Genomic DNA, 16,948 nt, shown 5'->3' with positions numbered 1-16,948 from the left:
TACCACAGCTTTATATGATTGTGATACATGCAAAATCGTACATTCCTTTATCTTTGTGGCCGTGCCTATGACATATGTTTTTTTCCTGAAAAGCAGCTTCTAGCCCTTTATGGCAGTGTGACAAAACTCATATTTTCCTTGTGCATTTTTTTGTTTGTTTGACAAAGTGTCTAACTACACTAGTATGAGTAAGTGTTAACACATTACAACTTTTTATTTTATACTAGATTTTTAAGGTTAAATACAGTACTTTGCTGAAGACATCTCTGCTATTCAGAGATGCAGGGAATTAAATGAGCATAAATTGGGGTGAAAGTTTCAGTCTGACATGCTGCTTATTTGACTGCCTTTGACAATAGCTGGTCACGATGCTCTATGTTATAAGGCACATTCCAAAATACTGTGTGCCATTCCTTTTCTGTGCTTACCAGCGTATGAAGGGAATGATGCTGAATGAAGCTTTCCTTGTTTAAGAAGTGAATGCAAGTCTTCTCAGAGTTAAGGATATCTTGGGGAAAAGTCTCCTCAGGTGAATTGCTCATCTTTTCAACTCCCTGTCAAACCATATCTTCGCTTGAACCTCCCACATCACTTCGTCCAAGCTATGTTGCATATATTTATCCATGATTTTACTGATACATGGTAAAACCAAGGAGAAACATCATAGTAATGCTAAAAAAAAATTACATCGTCTTCTGTGGTACCTTGAAAAGGACAAAGAATCATCTGAGGAGATCCTTACCAGTACCTGGGTGTGCTACTCAATAGGATAAAGATAATCCTGCATGTTGCATGAGTTTGCATCGGGCAGTAACCAGATTAATGGGAACTTGCAAGTTCAGTTTGAGATATACTAAAATATGTTTTCATTGACTTCAGGGAGATAAGATACCTGGTCCTTTATAGAGGCTTGAATACTTTCAGCAACTGGTCTACAGTCGGTTCTGCTGATGAAAAGATAACAGTCTGCTGCAGTCTACCACATACATAGTGGATAGTCTCATTATGTTTTGGTTGTTTTGGTGGTTTTTTTGATGGCCATAGTTCAGCTGGTGGAGAAATTACACAAAAATCACCACAAATAGTTAATCTACTGGAGCGAATCTTTGTGTGCCAACTTGAGTGTGCCTCCTGGCACAAATCAAATAACAGATGTATAAAAGCCTTAACATCGTGAATCAACACGACACCTGATGAAATCTGGTTGGATATTTCCTAGATCAGCTGTTGAATTCTACAGCCTGATAAGTCCAATAAGCTTGATGCTGGCTGGCTGAATTTTAAAATTGTTTCAGAACAACTGCACCCCATCTAGCAGTGAAAATATTTTGCACATTATAAAACTTGACAGAAGTCAGAGCTGAACAGGAAAGGGCTTTCCATTCAGCCTGTCTTTCTGTTCTGCGAGTACCAGTTTAAACAAAGGTCTCTGGAGGGTCTCTCTCCCATTCAGAAACCGATTGTTTCTGGGAACTTAAGGCAGTATCATCAGTGCTGAGTGGGTGCCCATTCCCTTTGAGCTTTTTGCGGACCTTATGAAATGCTTGTAGTGGCAGTTATATCAGGTGGGAGACCTGTTATATCAGGTGGGAGACCTGTACCTTCCTATCTATAGCATTTCACAAGAACATGGCTAAATCTAAACTTCTGCCCAAGGACCTCTTGTAATTCAACTGTAATGAATACCTTTCTCCTGCATCTGATACTTAATATAGTGACTGTATTGGTTTACTTTAATGTAGTCAGTAAAGACAAGCAAGTCTTATGCAGGATGCATCAAGTGTCTCCTCATCTGGAAGATGATGTTGTTCTGTTTGGCCTCACCTAGAGTACTGCGTCCAGTTTTGTGCATCCGTTAGAATGAATTAGACCAGCTGGAGGAAGTTTAGAGGGAATTACCAAGAATTTTCAGAATTAAAAAAGAGAGACTTGAAATGACTGTTTTGGAAGACTGAAGGAAGATGAAATGAGTCTTCATGTACGCCAAAAAAGAGGGAATAGAACATTCTTCTTTGGTCCTTGGGGTTTGGACAATAAGTAATGGGTTTAAATTGATAACAGAGAGACTAGAAAGCTTTTCATAGTGTCTCAGTGGGTAAAGGTAGTTAATACAGCTTGTGAATCCTCCATTGTGGGAAATCTCTGTATCAAGAATTATAGTTTGGAGAATATTGAATAGTCTTCTTTCTTGAAGTCTTTTCTGGCTCTGCGTTTCTAATTAATGTCCACGTGGTCTCACATTGTACAAGAAATGGTGATGATTGAAGGTTTGCTTTATTGAAGGTTTTTGCTACGCCTTAATGTACTCAGGGTATTTCCAAAATGAAAGCTCTTGCTCCTGAAACCAGAAAATGTGTAGAGTACTCCAGAGTGGGAGACTGATTCATAAGCCAGTCAGATACCGATGTGTTTTGTCTCTCAAATGTTTAGGCAAAAATAATGCCTTGTCTTAGTAATTGCCAAAAAAAGGCAAATGTTGTTACCTAGCTAGAAGTTATGACTGTTTTTCTCTTTTTTTATTTATTTATATATTTATTGTTGATTCAGAGAACACTATTTCCATGCATTGTCTTGTCATATTCAAAACATGGCACCTTTCACATCTCTTTGCTCTTCAGTTTTCCCAGTGCTTCACCTAGAACAATATTTTTTTCCTAGATTCCCGAAACATTGGCTGTTACAGCTTACTGCTGAGTGAATAGTTGTGTAAAGAGTCATACCCTCCTGGGATAAAGTGTAAACTATTTGTAGAGGTTAATGAGTTCATCTTGTATTAAGTGTGTGTCACTTAGAGATAGTCTTTATTGTGTGGACATCGATGTTAAATTATACTGAACATCCCTATTTTGAGTAACTGCTTTATTTGAATGTCTCAGTCTAATGTTGCATGTTTGAGATTTTGTTGCCTTACTTTATTCTGTTCAAAATGTATATTCTAACCTACAAATCTCAATACAAAGTGATTATTGATGCTTTATTTTTACCTCAGAGTGGACTGAAAAAAGCTGAAATTTTCCCTTTCTGTAGTAACTGCTGCTCCAGTTCCTGTTAATCAAATAATTCAGAATAACAAACAAGATCTTTGTCTTAATAAACAAACTTTCATAACTTTCTTAGAGAGTAGCTTAGTAGGTTTGAAGTATCTGCACAGTGAAAACAAGTAGTTTGGATTTTAAGTTCTTTATTATATTTAAATTAACTGTGACAGCCAAAGGAAGAGCTGTGCTTCTTTCATAATTTTTCGTTAGGCTATATTGCATTCAGATGATAATGAATTGTAATCTCTAAATTGTAATAACGACCACTCAACACATGCCCTGTATGTAGGGAACAGTCTTAAAGCCTTAGGTTTTGTGAGGTTTCCATATAGACATTAGTTGAGCTTCTGTTTAAAAACACTTTGAGTAGTTACTATTTAATGGTATAAGTTGTTTCAAAAAGTAAGATTAAAAATCACCTTTACCATATAACTTACTATGACAAGTTAATAGGGAATGAGATGTGGGAAGTGAAGTTAAACACAGAAATTTGCAGTAACTTTCTTTGCTCTTTTTTCAAGTGATGGTCAGTATACTTTTCAAGCTCTTCCTTTTTGGTTTGTGTATCTTTTTTTTTTTCTTTTCCAAAATGCATATTGTGCTTAGAAATCCTACAGATGAACTTTGCAATATACTTCTCTGTATGCCATTTTATATCTCTTGTTTATTATTAATTTTTGCATTGTTAGAGGTCTAGAGGCTCTGCTTCATTTAAAAATAGTCTTTGGTGGTAAGATACAATTTTTTTTTGTACTGTTGCATTTTTTTATATTTTCTAATGCATCTTCAGCAGCATTAAAGTTGAAAAATTCTGTTCAAATAACATGCAGTTGATTCAAAGCATGTTTTGGATATTCATTTTTCTGGGTAGCACAACCAAACCTGTTTTACAGAAACAAGTTTAAAAAATTGTAGCTACATAAGCAACTCAGACATATTGGCTTAATTGTGGCATGTGGTGTGCTAAAAGAATTCTCTGCATAAATGCATGTTGTATTCTAGAACAAAATTTCTGTACCAGAATTATTCCCATAAAGCACCTGGTATCATACAGTTTTAATTTTAGGCCAGCATGATAGATTAAACAAACATCATGGAAACAGTAAACCATGTCCAAAAGTGCTGTAAGATATTGCAGTGTAGATTGCTTTGGAGCTGTTAGTCCCAAAGAGATAATTAGTTATTACAAATAAGTACTTATTGTCAAAGATGGGGCACATTTGTTAGATCTATCTTGGAAAACAAACAGCCTTTGGTACCTTTCAGGCATCTGTAGTAAATGCTTCATCAGTGTCTTTTTCTCTAATCGACTTCAAAGCACCATTAAAAAGTTTGATGTGAAATGTACCTGACAGTGGTGTTCTTTAAAGAAGTGTAGGTTGTCAGTCACTGGAGTTGTCAGTGTGCTGTTCTAGCTGAGAAGTTAGGTTTCACAGCTGGTTGGCAGTAAGTGTAAATAATGGCGATGTTCATCTGAATCCTGTTCTCTACCAATAGATTTTTGTAGTGCATGATCTAAGCTAATGATGTATTTGTGTATGTGACTGGGGGGGGTGTATGTGAGAGGAGAGGAAGGGAAGCAGAGGCACTCATTACGTACTGAATGATTTAGTGATTTAGTTAGATGAAATTTGGATGTTCATTTTGAACTAGAGTAGAGATGGAAAATCTAAACTTCTTTTTGATATTGATCATTTCTCTTTATAGTGTCTAGTAATAGTAGTACTAAACCACATAATTTATCCAGTTAATGAGTTATAAACAGTGATTAGTAGTAGCACACTTTATTAACAGGTTACTTTTCAATAAGTTTGGATAGGGTACACCTCTGTGTGTGTTAGACTTTTTGCCTCAATATTAGGAATTTAAGAGACTTGGAAGTAGCTGCTTTGTAAAAAAAGTTGGTTGGGGTTTTTTTCTCCTTCTGAACTGGTTTTCTTATTGCTGAGGCAGTGTCTATTCATGTAGTTTTAATTCCTATTTTGTAACGAGACATGCCAAGCTTCATAACCCTTTGAACTTCTGGGATGCTACTAAACACAAGTGATATTGACTTTAAAGGAATAGAGTGCCTTTTGAAATAAGTCTAATGGAAGTAATAATTGATGTATTGCAGTAAAACTGTTAAGCTGTTTTTAATTGTTTGAAGCTAATGGCCAAAGTTCTTAATATGTGGTGATTGGAACTATGTTGTAAAACCACAAACGTCAGTTCATAAAAATGAAGCTAATGCCTTTTTCTTTCTGATTGTTTGGACTTTTTTTAGGCTGGTCCATATAGGCATGTTTCACTAAGGTTCAGCTTTTGGTTAAGGGCCTGAGCCTTTTCAGGATTCTAGTTAATACCAAAACTAGCACATTTTATTCTGAATGTGAAGTGTGTGCCTCCGTATCACAGACTCACAGCATCCACAGGGACACTGAGCATGGAGCCGAGTCTGAGCAGCTCATCAATGGCAGCAGCAACAGAGCGGGAAAATTATCAGGCAACTTCGACAACGAAAAGATTTGACTGCTGGAGCTCTTTTGAGGGAAATCCTGGTAAAATGTCAAGGTGTCTGACTGACCCCAAACTTTATAATCTGTTGGTTTTTTTCCTTTTTTAATCCTTCTGAATGGCCTGGTAAAGATCAGATTTCTAAGTGACAAAGCAGTTAATTTGCAACACTTAACTGCCATTGTAATTACTTTTTTTCATTTTCAGTTGATCTCTTTTGTGGTAGGTGTAAGAGAAGTGGCTCGGGAATGTGTGTGTATATATATGATATATATGGTGTCAGTCTGCAGAAGATCAATGATTTCACAAATGGCTTGTCATTTAGTCACTGCAAGTTAGGTATATTCAAGAACATACATGTTTGGTATACATGGAATGACATACCTATAGTAAATAAATAAGAAAGGCTTTAAAATAAATAAACAAATAGAAGTAAAATCATTAGAACTATATATTTTAGTGATAACAAAACTAGCTGTTACTATGAGGAATTTTGGGCGGCTTTGGGGCTTGTTTTTTCCTTTCTTTTTTCCAAGCTGGGTCCCTGAATTGCCCCCTTCTCCATCTTTCCCCCCTCCTCTCTATCTCTCAGGACTTTTCTCATTCCATTTATTTTGTTATTAAGAAATACTGAGGTTTTACTTGCACATCCACTTAATTCCAAATCATAGAGAAAAAGAGTTAAGCTCTTAAGTTGATCTCTGATCTTAACTGGGCATGCTTTCTTTTTTCCTCTTTCTCTTTCTCGCTCTCAGTTTTCTAGGAAAAATATCTCAAGTTGAAGTGCTAGTGCCGAACAATGCCGATCATGGGTTGTTGGTCACTTGCACAGGTGAAAATACTGGCTGTGCTACGATTGTTCTGCATCATCAGGGACAAAATTTCCTGGACTTGTCAGTGTTGGAGATGCTCTGAAAGCAAAAACTTGTATTTATCTCTGTAATGCAGCAGTTCTAAAACATACCACTAATTTGAGAAGACAAGGTCAGGCCTGACAGTCCCAGGCTTCAAGCCAAATTGGACTTCTGCATACCAGTGTTAGTAAAATCTGTTGCCACAAAAGGTGACTGGACTAAAGTAAAACTTTCCCGCTTACTAATACAGAAGTTGACATTAGCACACAATAGCAAAAAATAATTGCTTTTTTCCCCCCTCCCGTTGGGAATGAAAAGCAATGGATAACTACATCCTAAATGTCTTGGATGGGTAAGAAATTTTTACGCAGCTGACAAGTCTTGGAGACTAAATACCCCATGTCAGTATAAAATAGGCATTTGAAAGGTGTTGTATTTGTGTTTGGTGACAGCACAATTCCACTGAAATAAAAGTAGTGAAATAAGTAACAAAAAGCAAACTTTTGGATGTTTTTTTCCTGCTCAGGTCACGATCAAGGTCACCTAGGAGAAGGGCTCACACACCAGAAAGGCGGAGAGATGAAAGAAGTGTTCCAACAGCTTATCGCATTAGTAATAGTCCTGGAAATAGTAGGAAATGCCCACGTTCCAAGTAAGTATACCCCGTCCTGGAGAAGGTTATGTCCTGGCATCGTAAGAGACTTTAGACATTGCCTGATGTGTTGTATACTGCCTAGGTAGAACTTCCGTATTTTTTATGTTCTGGAGCTTTATTTTAATAGACAAATACTTCTGTGGAGGAAAAAAAACAATAGAAGCACTCGTTCTTCTTCCCCCATTCTTGCATATGTTTGAACACTAAATGTACAACCAAATCTGTGAACATGAATATGCTACTATCTCCTAGCTGTGAGAGTTCAGATTTTATTTGGAGTTTTGTATTTCCTTCTTGTTGGGTTGTTTTCTCATGCTCTGCTTGTGCAAGCTATATGACCTTTGCCTAGAGGCCATATAGTGGTATTATGTTATTTCTGCTGGTATTGCTTGACATCTCATCGCATCTGCACAAATAAGGGGAAACTCCAGTTTAGCAAATGGTATGCTTTACATTTATCAATTATTTTACTGGCAGAGTGGAATGTGAAATATGAATCAGGAGTTGCCTTTTTTGAGAGCACCTTGCATATAGTCTCTCTGAACCTATGATAAAATGGCATACCAACCATTATTTCAGCTCACCAAATGCAGAAGAAAAACATCTGCAAAGTGTGTGCCCAGAAGGCTTTGAAATGTTTTGTGTCTCTAATGTTTTGTGGCATGTTGTGTCTTCAACATGCAAGGAAGTGAAAATTTTTCATGCTTGTATATGTATACCTAAAGTGTACACAAAACCCAATACATTGAGGTTACTAAACTGAGCATACAGAATTTTTCTTCTCAGCGATGAAGATTTACTCTTTAACCTGTTTCTTCATATTTCTCATGGAAGAAGCAGCAAAGAGATCACTTTCAACTTTATTAAAAATTTTCTATTGTTTCTTAAGATAACTTTCCATCCCTTGACAGCCTCTAATTAATTGATGTGTGGTATGTATAATTGAGAACTTCATCAGTATACTTCAACTGATTCAGTTTTTCGCATTCATCAACTCGAGATAATAGAGGCTTCTGTGGAATTCAGCATGCAAATTTGGTTAAGTAGAAAAGATATGGAAGCTTAAAATGTTTTTCTTCCTATAAACGCACACAAGAATTTTTTCACAGCCCTGTGCTATTTTTAATGCAGTATTGGTGTGTCTGCTGCTTGACCATTCAGTATTTTAAGTTATAAATTATTTTTAGAGTTATGCTACTCCAAGTGGTAGATGATGATGACAATTCTGAAACAAAACAGATTCCTCTTTAAACAATATCGTTAATATAGGTGGAAATTGTAAACTTCTGTTAGGCCTCAAACAGGAAAATGGAACACTACACAATAAAATACGGCAGTAAGCACAAAAAATGTAGACTGAAGAAAGAATACTGTAGTTAAACATAGATGAGGCTATTTTGCAGCTCTGATTGCAGAAAACCTACTGTTTCAGCCCTGCTATGACTGACATGTTAAATTTTCAAGTAAAAATGTAGATGCTGTGATGGATCAGTTTTCATCTTCACTTACGGAGTAGATTCTTCGCAGTGGTGTAATGGAAGCAAGGTTTGGGTTCAAGGTCTGTTAAAAGCTAATTAGTTTACTTGGGCTTTCTGTGAGTGAGTAATGTATATTTTCCCTGATAGCTGAGAGCAGATTTCAGTCTTACATGGCAGCAGTCAGCAGAGTGGTTTTTATTAACCATAGTTACACTAAGAGTAGGCAAGCTTTAGAATCCAGTACTGTGAGAGGACTGAAAATTAGAATTAATAAATACTGCAGTGTTTTAAACTTGCTCGGGGCATTAATCTGATCTCAGTCGTGATGCTGAATAGCTAGCATTGCTTGTAAATTTTTAGGTATATTTCCAGAAGAAAATATGTAAAAACTAGGAAGCTATGCTTTACTTTGTCTTGTTTGTGAATTACTGCCCCACCGCTTGTAGAATGAGGTATACTTCAGAATAAATGTAACAATTGTTTTTTCTTCTGCTTATCCTGTACCTCAATTGCCATCATAGTTGCTTTAAAAAGAAGTCTAATGTAAATGTTTTAATCTGACTGCAGTGAATTATTTTCCCTAGAGAATATGCATAGTTCTTTTATGCTAGCTTTTATACCTAGAAAAATACTAAAAAATGAACCTAGTTTTAGCAAATGGGCTGTTCTAAAAATAGAAAATTGATAGATGCATTCGTTCAGCTGTTTTGATGTTTGTTCATCGTAATCTGAGATGAAAACCACCAAAAAAGCTTACTGTAAAATAAATTCATCTTGCATGATGAATGTTTGCTGAGATTTTCAAGATTTAAGTATGGAATACATTTACAGCTTGATTACATTATGATGTTTTAAGAAACTGAGCAATTACAGTACATAATTACCTAGTCAAGGAATAACCAACTTTGTAGGTGACGTTTTTTATATAGTCATGAAAATGTTAGAGACCAGTAGAGCTGTGGGGTTTTTCTTCTGCCACCTAATGATTATTTATGCAAGAAAAGTGCAAGGAGGCTTTGCATTTTTAAGTCTTGAATGTTAAATTCTATGTAAAAATCAGATATTTGTATGATAAATTCTAAGCATCAGAGGTGTACAGTATTTATATGGGAATTTAATATGTTATAGCGTAGCTGCTTTTAAAGTAGCAAATTCCTAAGAAAATCAAAATAAAGGAACCAGTAATGTGATACTTAAAAGATGGCTCAAAGTTTTACAGTGCTTTAAGATGTTCTAGAAGCTTCAGTACATGCTAGAGAGAAATGCCTACAATGAGGTATTGCCTAACTCTAATTAAGGCATTACTCTAGTAATTCTAAGTACAGTAATATCAATACTGGTATGTGAATCATACAGACGTAAATTCATAACCATGTATAAAGATTTTGATAGTTCCGTCTCTAGTATATTACTAATTGAATTCTCTTTGAACTTAATATTGCACGAGGCGGCTTCCTCTGTTTTCCCCTTCTGTCTGTAATGAATACAACAGCTACCTGTAAGTCCTTTGTTCCGGTTCTCGGTGGCAAACATTTGTATATCTAATTTCCAAGTCATAAACGGTTTGCACTTAAAACATGTTGCTAGGTCTAGGTTTGTCTGAGTGGCATACAAGAGCTTGTTTATAATTTTGAGCAAAGTTATTCTGCACATCTCCAATGAAATACTTTTCATTGTCATCCTTCAAATACTGGCCAGTAATGCCTGTGTACCCACAAAGCAGCATTCCAAGTGACAATCTCAGGTACTAGTAGTTGCCTAATGTAATATGTTAAAAAGAGCTTCTGAGAAAGTATTTTGCACAACCATAGGAGTGCATTATTAGGGTAAGACTGAATGCATGAGAAGTATCCTGCCGAAGAGGGCTACAGAAGCTTTTAGAAGTGCAAAAAGTGATTTCAGCTGAGCTAGTGTAATATTGCTTTAAATATCTTTCAACAAAATATTTTCTTCTCGCAGAAGTCCCCATGAAAAGAAGAAGAAGAGGCGGTCTAGATCACGTACCAAGTCCAAAGCTAGGTCTCCGTCACCATCCATGTCACCAGGCAAACCATCCACACACAAAAATTCTGTACATTCAGCTAGTGTCTCTCCTGTGGAGAGCAGGGAATCCAGCCAGGAACGCTCCAGGTAATAGGCTCTTTTACTGTAATACTGCAGTGCTGATGTCTCTTGACTGTGAGTCTGTCTTTTGACCTAACTTGTATGGTGAGGAACTCTGTGGTTGTGTGATGTGCGCATATTAAAAATAGAAGACACTGGGAGGACAGCACTATGTGCATCAGTTTAATGAAGACATTGGAACTCTGTTGGCTACTGGAGTAAGCTTCTCAATGTACTGTTACAGTAAAACTGGTGCAGAAAATTCTGCAACCGAATTCTAAGTTAGAAATCGGAAACTCTCACTAAATGGGGTAACTCTTTGAAGTAGAATTTTAATAGAGTGGTTTGAATTGTAATGGGTGTGCAAGGTTCATAATTAAATTATTTCTACAGAATATTCAACAGTCCTATGTTAAAAATTCCTAAGCTGCTGTTCAGATTTCTCCGTATCAGTTGTACAACTGACTCTTCTGACTGTGATTTATCATGGCTTCTAGCTGAATGAGAGAACTGTTGTCTGACATATGAGACACTTGTACAATAAAACCCGAAATCGTGATGGTGAGTGAAATACATTTTTAAAACATTTACTATAAATTTCTAATTCTAATTTTACTTTTTTAGGGGAGTTTCTCAGGAAAAAGATGGCCAAATCTCTTCAGCAATTGTGTCTTCAGTGCAGAGTAAAATCACTCAGGTACAAATAAACAAATTCAGAGTATGTTGCCTAATTAAGTGCGTCCATCACATCGTTTTCTTCTCTTACTACCTTGCACAATTCTGAGCTTTGCATGTGATGTAGAGACATGTTCATTGTCATTCTTCATCTGTTTGCTTATGAGAAAAACAATTTTGTTGCTTCTCTAGCTACTGTCAAGTTTAATCAAGCCTCTAAAGACCAAGCTAAATTCATTATGCTGCAGTATATCCGCTGTTAAGATATGAAAGTCCACATTATGCTACAATATCCCAGTTACCAATAGCAGGTATTACTGAGAGCCTGTCTTACCATGTGGTGCTCTTAACAAGTTTCATGGAAGAAAGAAGGAGGAGAAATACCTTGGCAAAGGCTAAGTTTGTAGTGTTGGCAGAAGAGGAAAAATATGTCCTCTTGTGAACTGAAGTGTATGCCTTACATTAAGCAGTATCTTCAACTCAGTAATCTTACCCTTGTTGCTGTTTATGTCTCTGAAGTATTGTTATGATTTCATTGATATATTCAAGTTTGCTGTGAATCATGGCATATCAGTTATGTGCCTCTGTATGCTGTGCAATAATCCAAATGCATTCAGCTTCTCTAACGTGGTTTTAAGATACCCAACCTCCGTCAAAATAGTTCCATTCCTTCTTTAAAAGCTACTGCATGGTCTCACTCTTTAAAATTTTTAATTTCACTCATCCTCTTAAAGTCTTCATGCATATTTAACTTTCTTTCAATTGAATATGCCAAGTTTAGAGGAGGAAAGCTTTTAATTATGCTTTGGAAAAATTGCAATATAAAATCAGAGTTGCTTTTTATATTCTCATTTTTTTCAATGGATAGATTATTCTTTCAATAAATTAATGTTGTTCAAAGATTTAGTTCCGCTAGGGAAATGGTGGTAGTTGGGAATTAATACTAGTAGACTAGTACCTTACATACCGTGTTTGATCCCTTTTTGATGAGAAACCCAAAACAAGAATATTCAGGAAAATAGAAAAGAGCAAGTACAGGCACCAGAGAAAGAAAATGGACTACTAACACCATAGCACTTCTTAGGCTACCAGACAAATGCATGGAAATTCCTGGTGTGAGAAATGAGATGTGAACTACATCATGGTCTTCAAAGTAGAGTAAGCATCCCACCCTTTAAAAATATATACCCTTCAGACAAAGGTAATTGTTTCATACATCTTGGTTTAAATACTGCTTATGGCATAGCATTTGCTAGTTTAATATTAGTCTGCTTGCTTGACTTGCAGCTGTAAGAGGAGGAAAGATTACTATATTAAAATACAGTTCTTAGTTACTGTTCGCAAAAAGTAGAAAAGGGGAATGAAACTTTTTTAAATCTGCACAATATTTCCCAACATAGATTAGTTTAGCATCCTTTTATCTTTAAAGGCCCAAAGAAATGTAATTTACCTAATTATTAGTAAGATTATTTTGCTGCCAGTGTGCTGCCTGACCCTGACCAATACAGTATCTTTTCTCATTCAGATCCTTCCATCTATAAAGTGGAATAATGATGCTGAATTCCCCTATGAAGTGTTTTGAGAGCTTCAGATGAAAAATGCTTTAAAAGAACTAAGGATTTTAATTCATTTATATTGCATTTATGGAGAAATGTTTTAAGTAACTTGAATTCATTACTGATACACACTTTTTATTTTGTGATCATTTTTTGCAACCCAATTATTCGATGCCATTTATATGGAATTTCATTTCCTTTCATAATGCTGTTCCTACTGGATACTCAAACAAGACTGAGAGTTGCTATTTGGTTTCACAATAGTCTTAATGTTTCAGTCACTCTGTCATGTGAAAATACCACTACTATGTAGATTTTTGGTTCAGGTTTACAAAGCAAACAAAAAAAGCTTTCTGTTACGGAGTAATTGTTAGCACTCTCTCTTCTTACCAGCTCTCTCTCTTTTTTCTTTTTTTTTTTTTCTTTTTTAAACCTTCAGTGGTTAGTAGTTGTGTATTCATTAAACTTCTTGTGAACGTACAGTCATAGTTTCTTTCCATTGCAATTGACATGATTTCTGTGTTGTTTTTGTATAGAAACTGCTCTAAATATTTGTGCAGAGCACTTTGTTAGCATTGTAGTAAAAACAGACCTCAGTTGCTGTCATAGGAACTTTCTCCAAATTATTTCACTCATTTAGCCTAGTCACTGTTAATATCTGATGGTCATTAATCTAAGTATTTTGTCTGACTGGAGCATAAGCTAACCCTTTCATGCAGGTTTTTGCAATCACACGCTTTATCTCTGTTCAAAGCCCAGATATGTCTGACCATTTTCCTTTTATTTTCTACAGGATCTTATGGCCAAAGTGAGAGCAATGCTTGCAGCTTCCAAAAACATACAAACTAGTGCCTCCTGAGACATGTTTGTTGAACTGACCATCAAGAAATTGTGTGAAAAAAGAACAATATAAAAAAAACTGCCTCATCTCAAACGTACAGCTGAGCTTAGCTCACTTGGTTCACAACTCGTCTAATATTACCAGAACTCAAGAAGCTAAAAACCGGTCTTTCTGTACAGAAGCGTCTCCTTGAAATTTCATTAAACTTTTGCAGCCAGAATATCTTTGGGAAGTTTTTGGTTTTTGTAAATTGATTTTTTTGACTAATTCTTCGGTAACATTTTATGATCAGCGGTCTATATGTGTATATTTGTAAATACCATGTTTCTGTGAAAGAAGTATTACACAATAATAAAGAAGGAAACATCTTTCATTAGCTAGAGTTTTTGTGGAGTCCTTAATTGTTTGTAGTTGACTTCAGTTACAGATTAATTTTCTTTTTCTTTAGTACTTTCTGCTTTTTAAAATAACAACTGTCCAGCCTGCCTGACCACCATAAGCTGAGAAACACTTTTTGATCTTCCTTCATGCACAGATCTTTCTAAGAAGAATGCTTGTTTGCTTGGATGTTAGTAGTGGACAGTTTAGACAAGGGACATGATTTTCTGTCCATCATTCAGAAAGACCTCTGAGCCTCCATTTGAGGAGTTAACCCTTTGAAGTCAATAACTAATGGTCAGTAGCCCCTTTGTCTTAATGTGCCTTGCTCTCCCTAGTTAGCTACAGAAAAGAGAGTATATTTTTTGTGGTCATTCAACAGGCATACTTTACAGAAATCCAGCATTGTTCAGTTTTAACATCTTTCATACAGTTGAGAAAGATGCTTACTAACTTATGTTTTACTGATATATACCAGTTAACACTTTTCAAATAGCTTGTGACCTCAGTATGATTGCACGTTTGTTTATTATGCATTCTTCATTGTACACTGAGACAACTTAATTTATTAATTGAAATATTCTTAAAATGAGTACAAAAAGGCATGTGTGAATTTTTCCCCAAGCCTGCTTTAACTACCAGGTTTTGTAATAGTTGGTGTATTCAAAATGTGCCCTTACTGGCAGTTACCTGATTCCATAAAGAGTGGAATCAGGGCTTTTAATGACCCCTGAAAAACTGTGATCTATAATCGGAAAGATTATGGTTCTAGTGACTGATGTCCTAAATTTTCTCAAATTTTATAGAGAGTAGGTGGAGGTTGGAGACAGATTAAAGAAATTAATGTGGTAAAGTTCATGCTTACTCACAGACTAGTTGGTAAGTTAACTACATTAGAACTACACAGATTAATAACTCCAATGCAAAATCTTTTTGTTCGAAGCAAGGGGAGGAGAAACAATGTGTTGATACAAGCTTTGAGTAACATGATGGTCAAAATGGTAGTTGGTATGCCACTTGCTGGTACTCACTTGGCATGAGAGAAAAATATTTAACCCATTGGAAACAATAATCAATCAGGTTTCTTTTCCATTTTTGGCCAGTAATAATTAGCAGAGTTTACACTCCCACAAACAATATAAAATGCTGTGTCTGATGCAGAGAAATTTCATTGTGCACATAAATTGTGATGAAACAGAGCCATCTAAATGGTAATGTAGAATCATGTTATCCACCATTTACCTAATTATTTCAAAGTTACTTGTAATGTTTTGACTAGGGAAAAAATAACTTTCAACCAGTTCAAAAGAGGTAAGATTTTCTCTGTACATGTTGATGAAACAATACTAGTAGAGACAGAGGTAAAAAAGGACACAAAGTAAATTTCGTAGGCAGCTGTTGTAGGTTGTTGTGCAGTGTTAAATTTACAGCAGCTTTATTTTTCCCTCCTAAATGGAGTTAAAAGTCTCACCATGGTTAAACAATTGGCAGCTTGGATGCCAGTTGTTTGTCATGTAATAGGAAAAAAGCCCAACTCTGATAAAATAGCAGCAGAACAAGCTGCCCAGTCTGCTTTGCAGATTTATTCTCTTTGGGAAGGTTGTGCTTTAATAACTTCTTAAAATATTTTCCCTCCCTGTGAGCAAGTCTTTTTTCTTTTTTTTTTTTCTTTTTTTCTTTTTTTTTTTTTTTAAATTCTTATTCCCTTTTGTGGTATGAAGTGAGATGGAGCGTTTAGCTCCAGGAAAATTTAGATTAAACTGCATTTTTGTATGCTTTTTATTGTTTACTGGGGTTTGTTTGCATTTAGCACTCTCTCATGGGTAGTTGCATTCTCCAGAATTTAAAAAGTAGCAGTGGTTTTATTGTGTTATTTTTTCTCTTTCCAACCAGAATGGACATTTTCACCATATTAAAGGGGCTTGAATTGCTTTGCCAGAATAATTCCTTTGTATGTATTCACATTTAGAAATTGATGCTGCTTTTTTGGTCTGTCTTCACAGGCACTAGGTGTGTTGTAACGGCTTGTAAATACAGCATGGAGCTTGTGATATGATCCCTAAAATTTCTGGTGTCTGATATATCAGAATGTGTAGCCAATATCAGGAAAGTGTCTTAAGAACTTGAAACTGGAAAATTTTCAAATTTCTATTTTCCAGGTAGCGATTTTCAGTGCAACCCCTGGAAGAGGCTTCTCTGTGGAGCCAGTTATAGGACCCTGCCTAAGCATCTGGGATCACAGGCAGCAGGCCTGGGATTTGCAGCAAAGGGGAATGGGACTGCATCTCACACCCCACCTCCCATCCACAAAGACTGGAAAACTCAATTCCTTGTGATGTATCACCTGGCTGTATTGCCAGAATCTTGTGTCTGATGGCAAATACATGAGGTTGCTACAACGGGGAGTTAAGAAATTGGGAGAGCTCCAGCTGGAAGAAAGTGGGCTTTGAGCAGTCATGAGCAAGGTACTGGGGGAGCTCTGAGTTAGCAGCACTTTCAATTTTTCAAATTTCTCACTTTTGTGGAAACAATATAATGTGAGGTTACTTTGCTGTAAATTTGGTCAAATACAGTAATTTAAGCAACTCTTCAGCTGTAGGCACTTTGAATTATTTCCTCTGCGTGCGTGTAACAAACCAGAAGGACTTGGAATATTAACGATAACTTTCCAAAGTGCTTTGGAAGGGCCTTCTTCTCTGTAATGTGCTAGCCAGTCTTTCCTCATTGTCTTAGGACAGATAATAGTTTTGAAGATTAAAAAAAAAAAATTAAATTGTCAGTTTATACAACAAAACTTTATTATTCTGTGTTCGTGGAGAGTAGCCTTATCTCAAAAAAAAAAAAAAAAAAATGCCACTGACAGTAGGAGCTGCT

At 36.0% G+C, this 16,948-nt stretch overlaps 1 protein-coding gene across 3 annotated transcripts in view; it reads left to right on the top strand.

Annotated features, from left to right (window-relative positions):
• The window catches only part of SFSWAP (splicing factor SWAP), a 49,944-nt gene extending 35,866 nt beyond the window's left edge, over positions 1 to 14,078 (top strand). For 2 of the 3 annotated variants that reach the window (XM_059827659.1, XM_059827660.1), the window contains 4 exons: positions 6,915 to 7,040; positions 10,481 to 10,651; positions 11,249 to 11,321; positions 13,649 to 14,078. In XM_059827659.1, the coding sequence (XP_059683642.1) occupies positions 6,915 to 7,040; positions 10,481 to 10,651; positions 11,249 to 11,321; positions 13,649 to 13,714 (436 nt within the window). In that variant the 3' untranslated portion in view covers positions 13,715 to 14,078. Of the gene's footprint in view, positions 1 to 5,435; positions 5,592 to 6,914; positions 7,041 to 10,480; positions 10,652 to 11,248; positions 11,322 to 13,648 lie in introns of all 3 variants that reach the window. The other variant, XM_059827658.1, reaches the window with a different exon arrangement.
• Positions 14,079 to 16,948: the final 2,870 nt, after the last annotated feature.

The sequence above is a fragment of the Gavia stellata genome, chromosome 21, assembly GCF_030936135.1.
Source record: "Gavia stellata isolate bGavSte3 chromosome 21, bGavSte3.hap2, whole genome shotgun sequence".
Lineage (NCBI taxonomy): Eukaryota > Metazoa > Chordata > Aves > Gaviiformes > Gaviidae > Gavia > Gavia stellata.
This window is presented reverse-complemented; position numbering and strand designations above follow the sequence as displayed.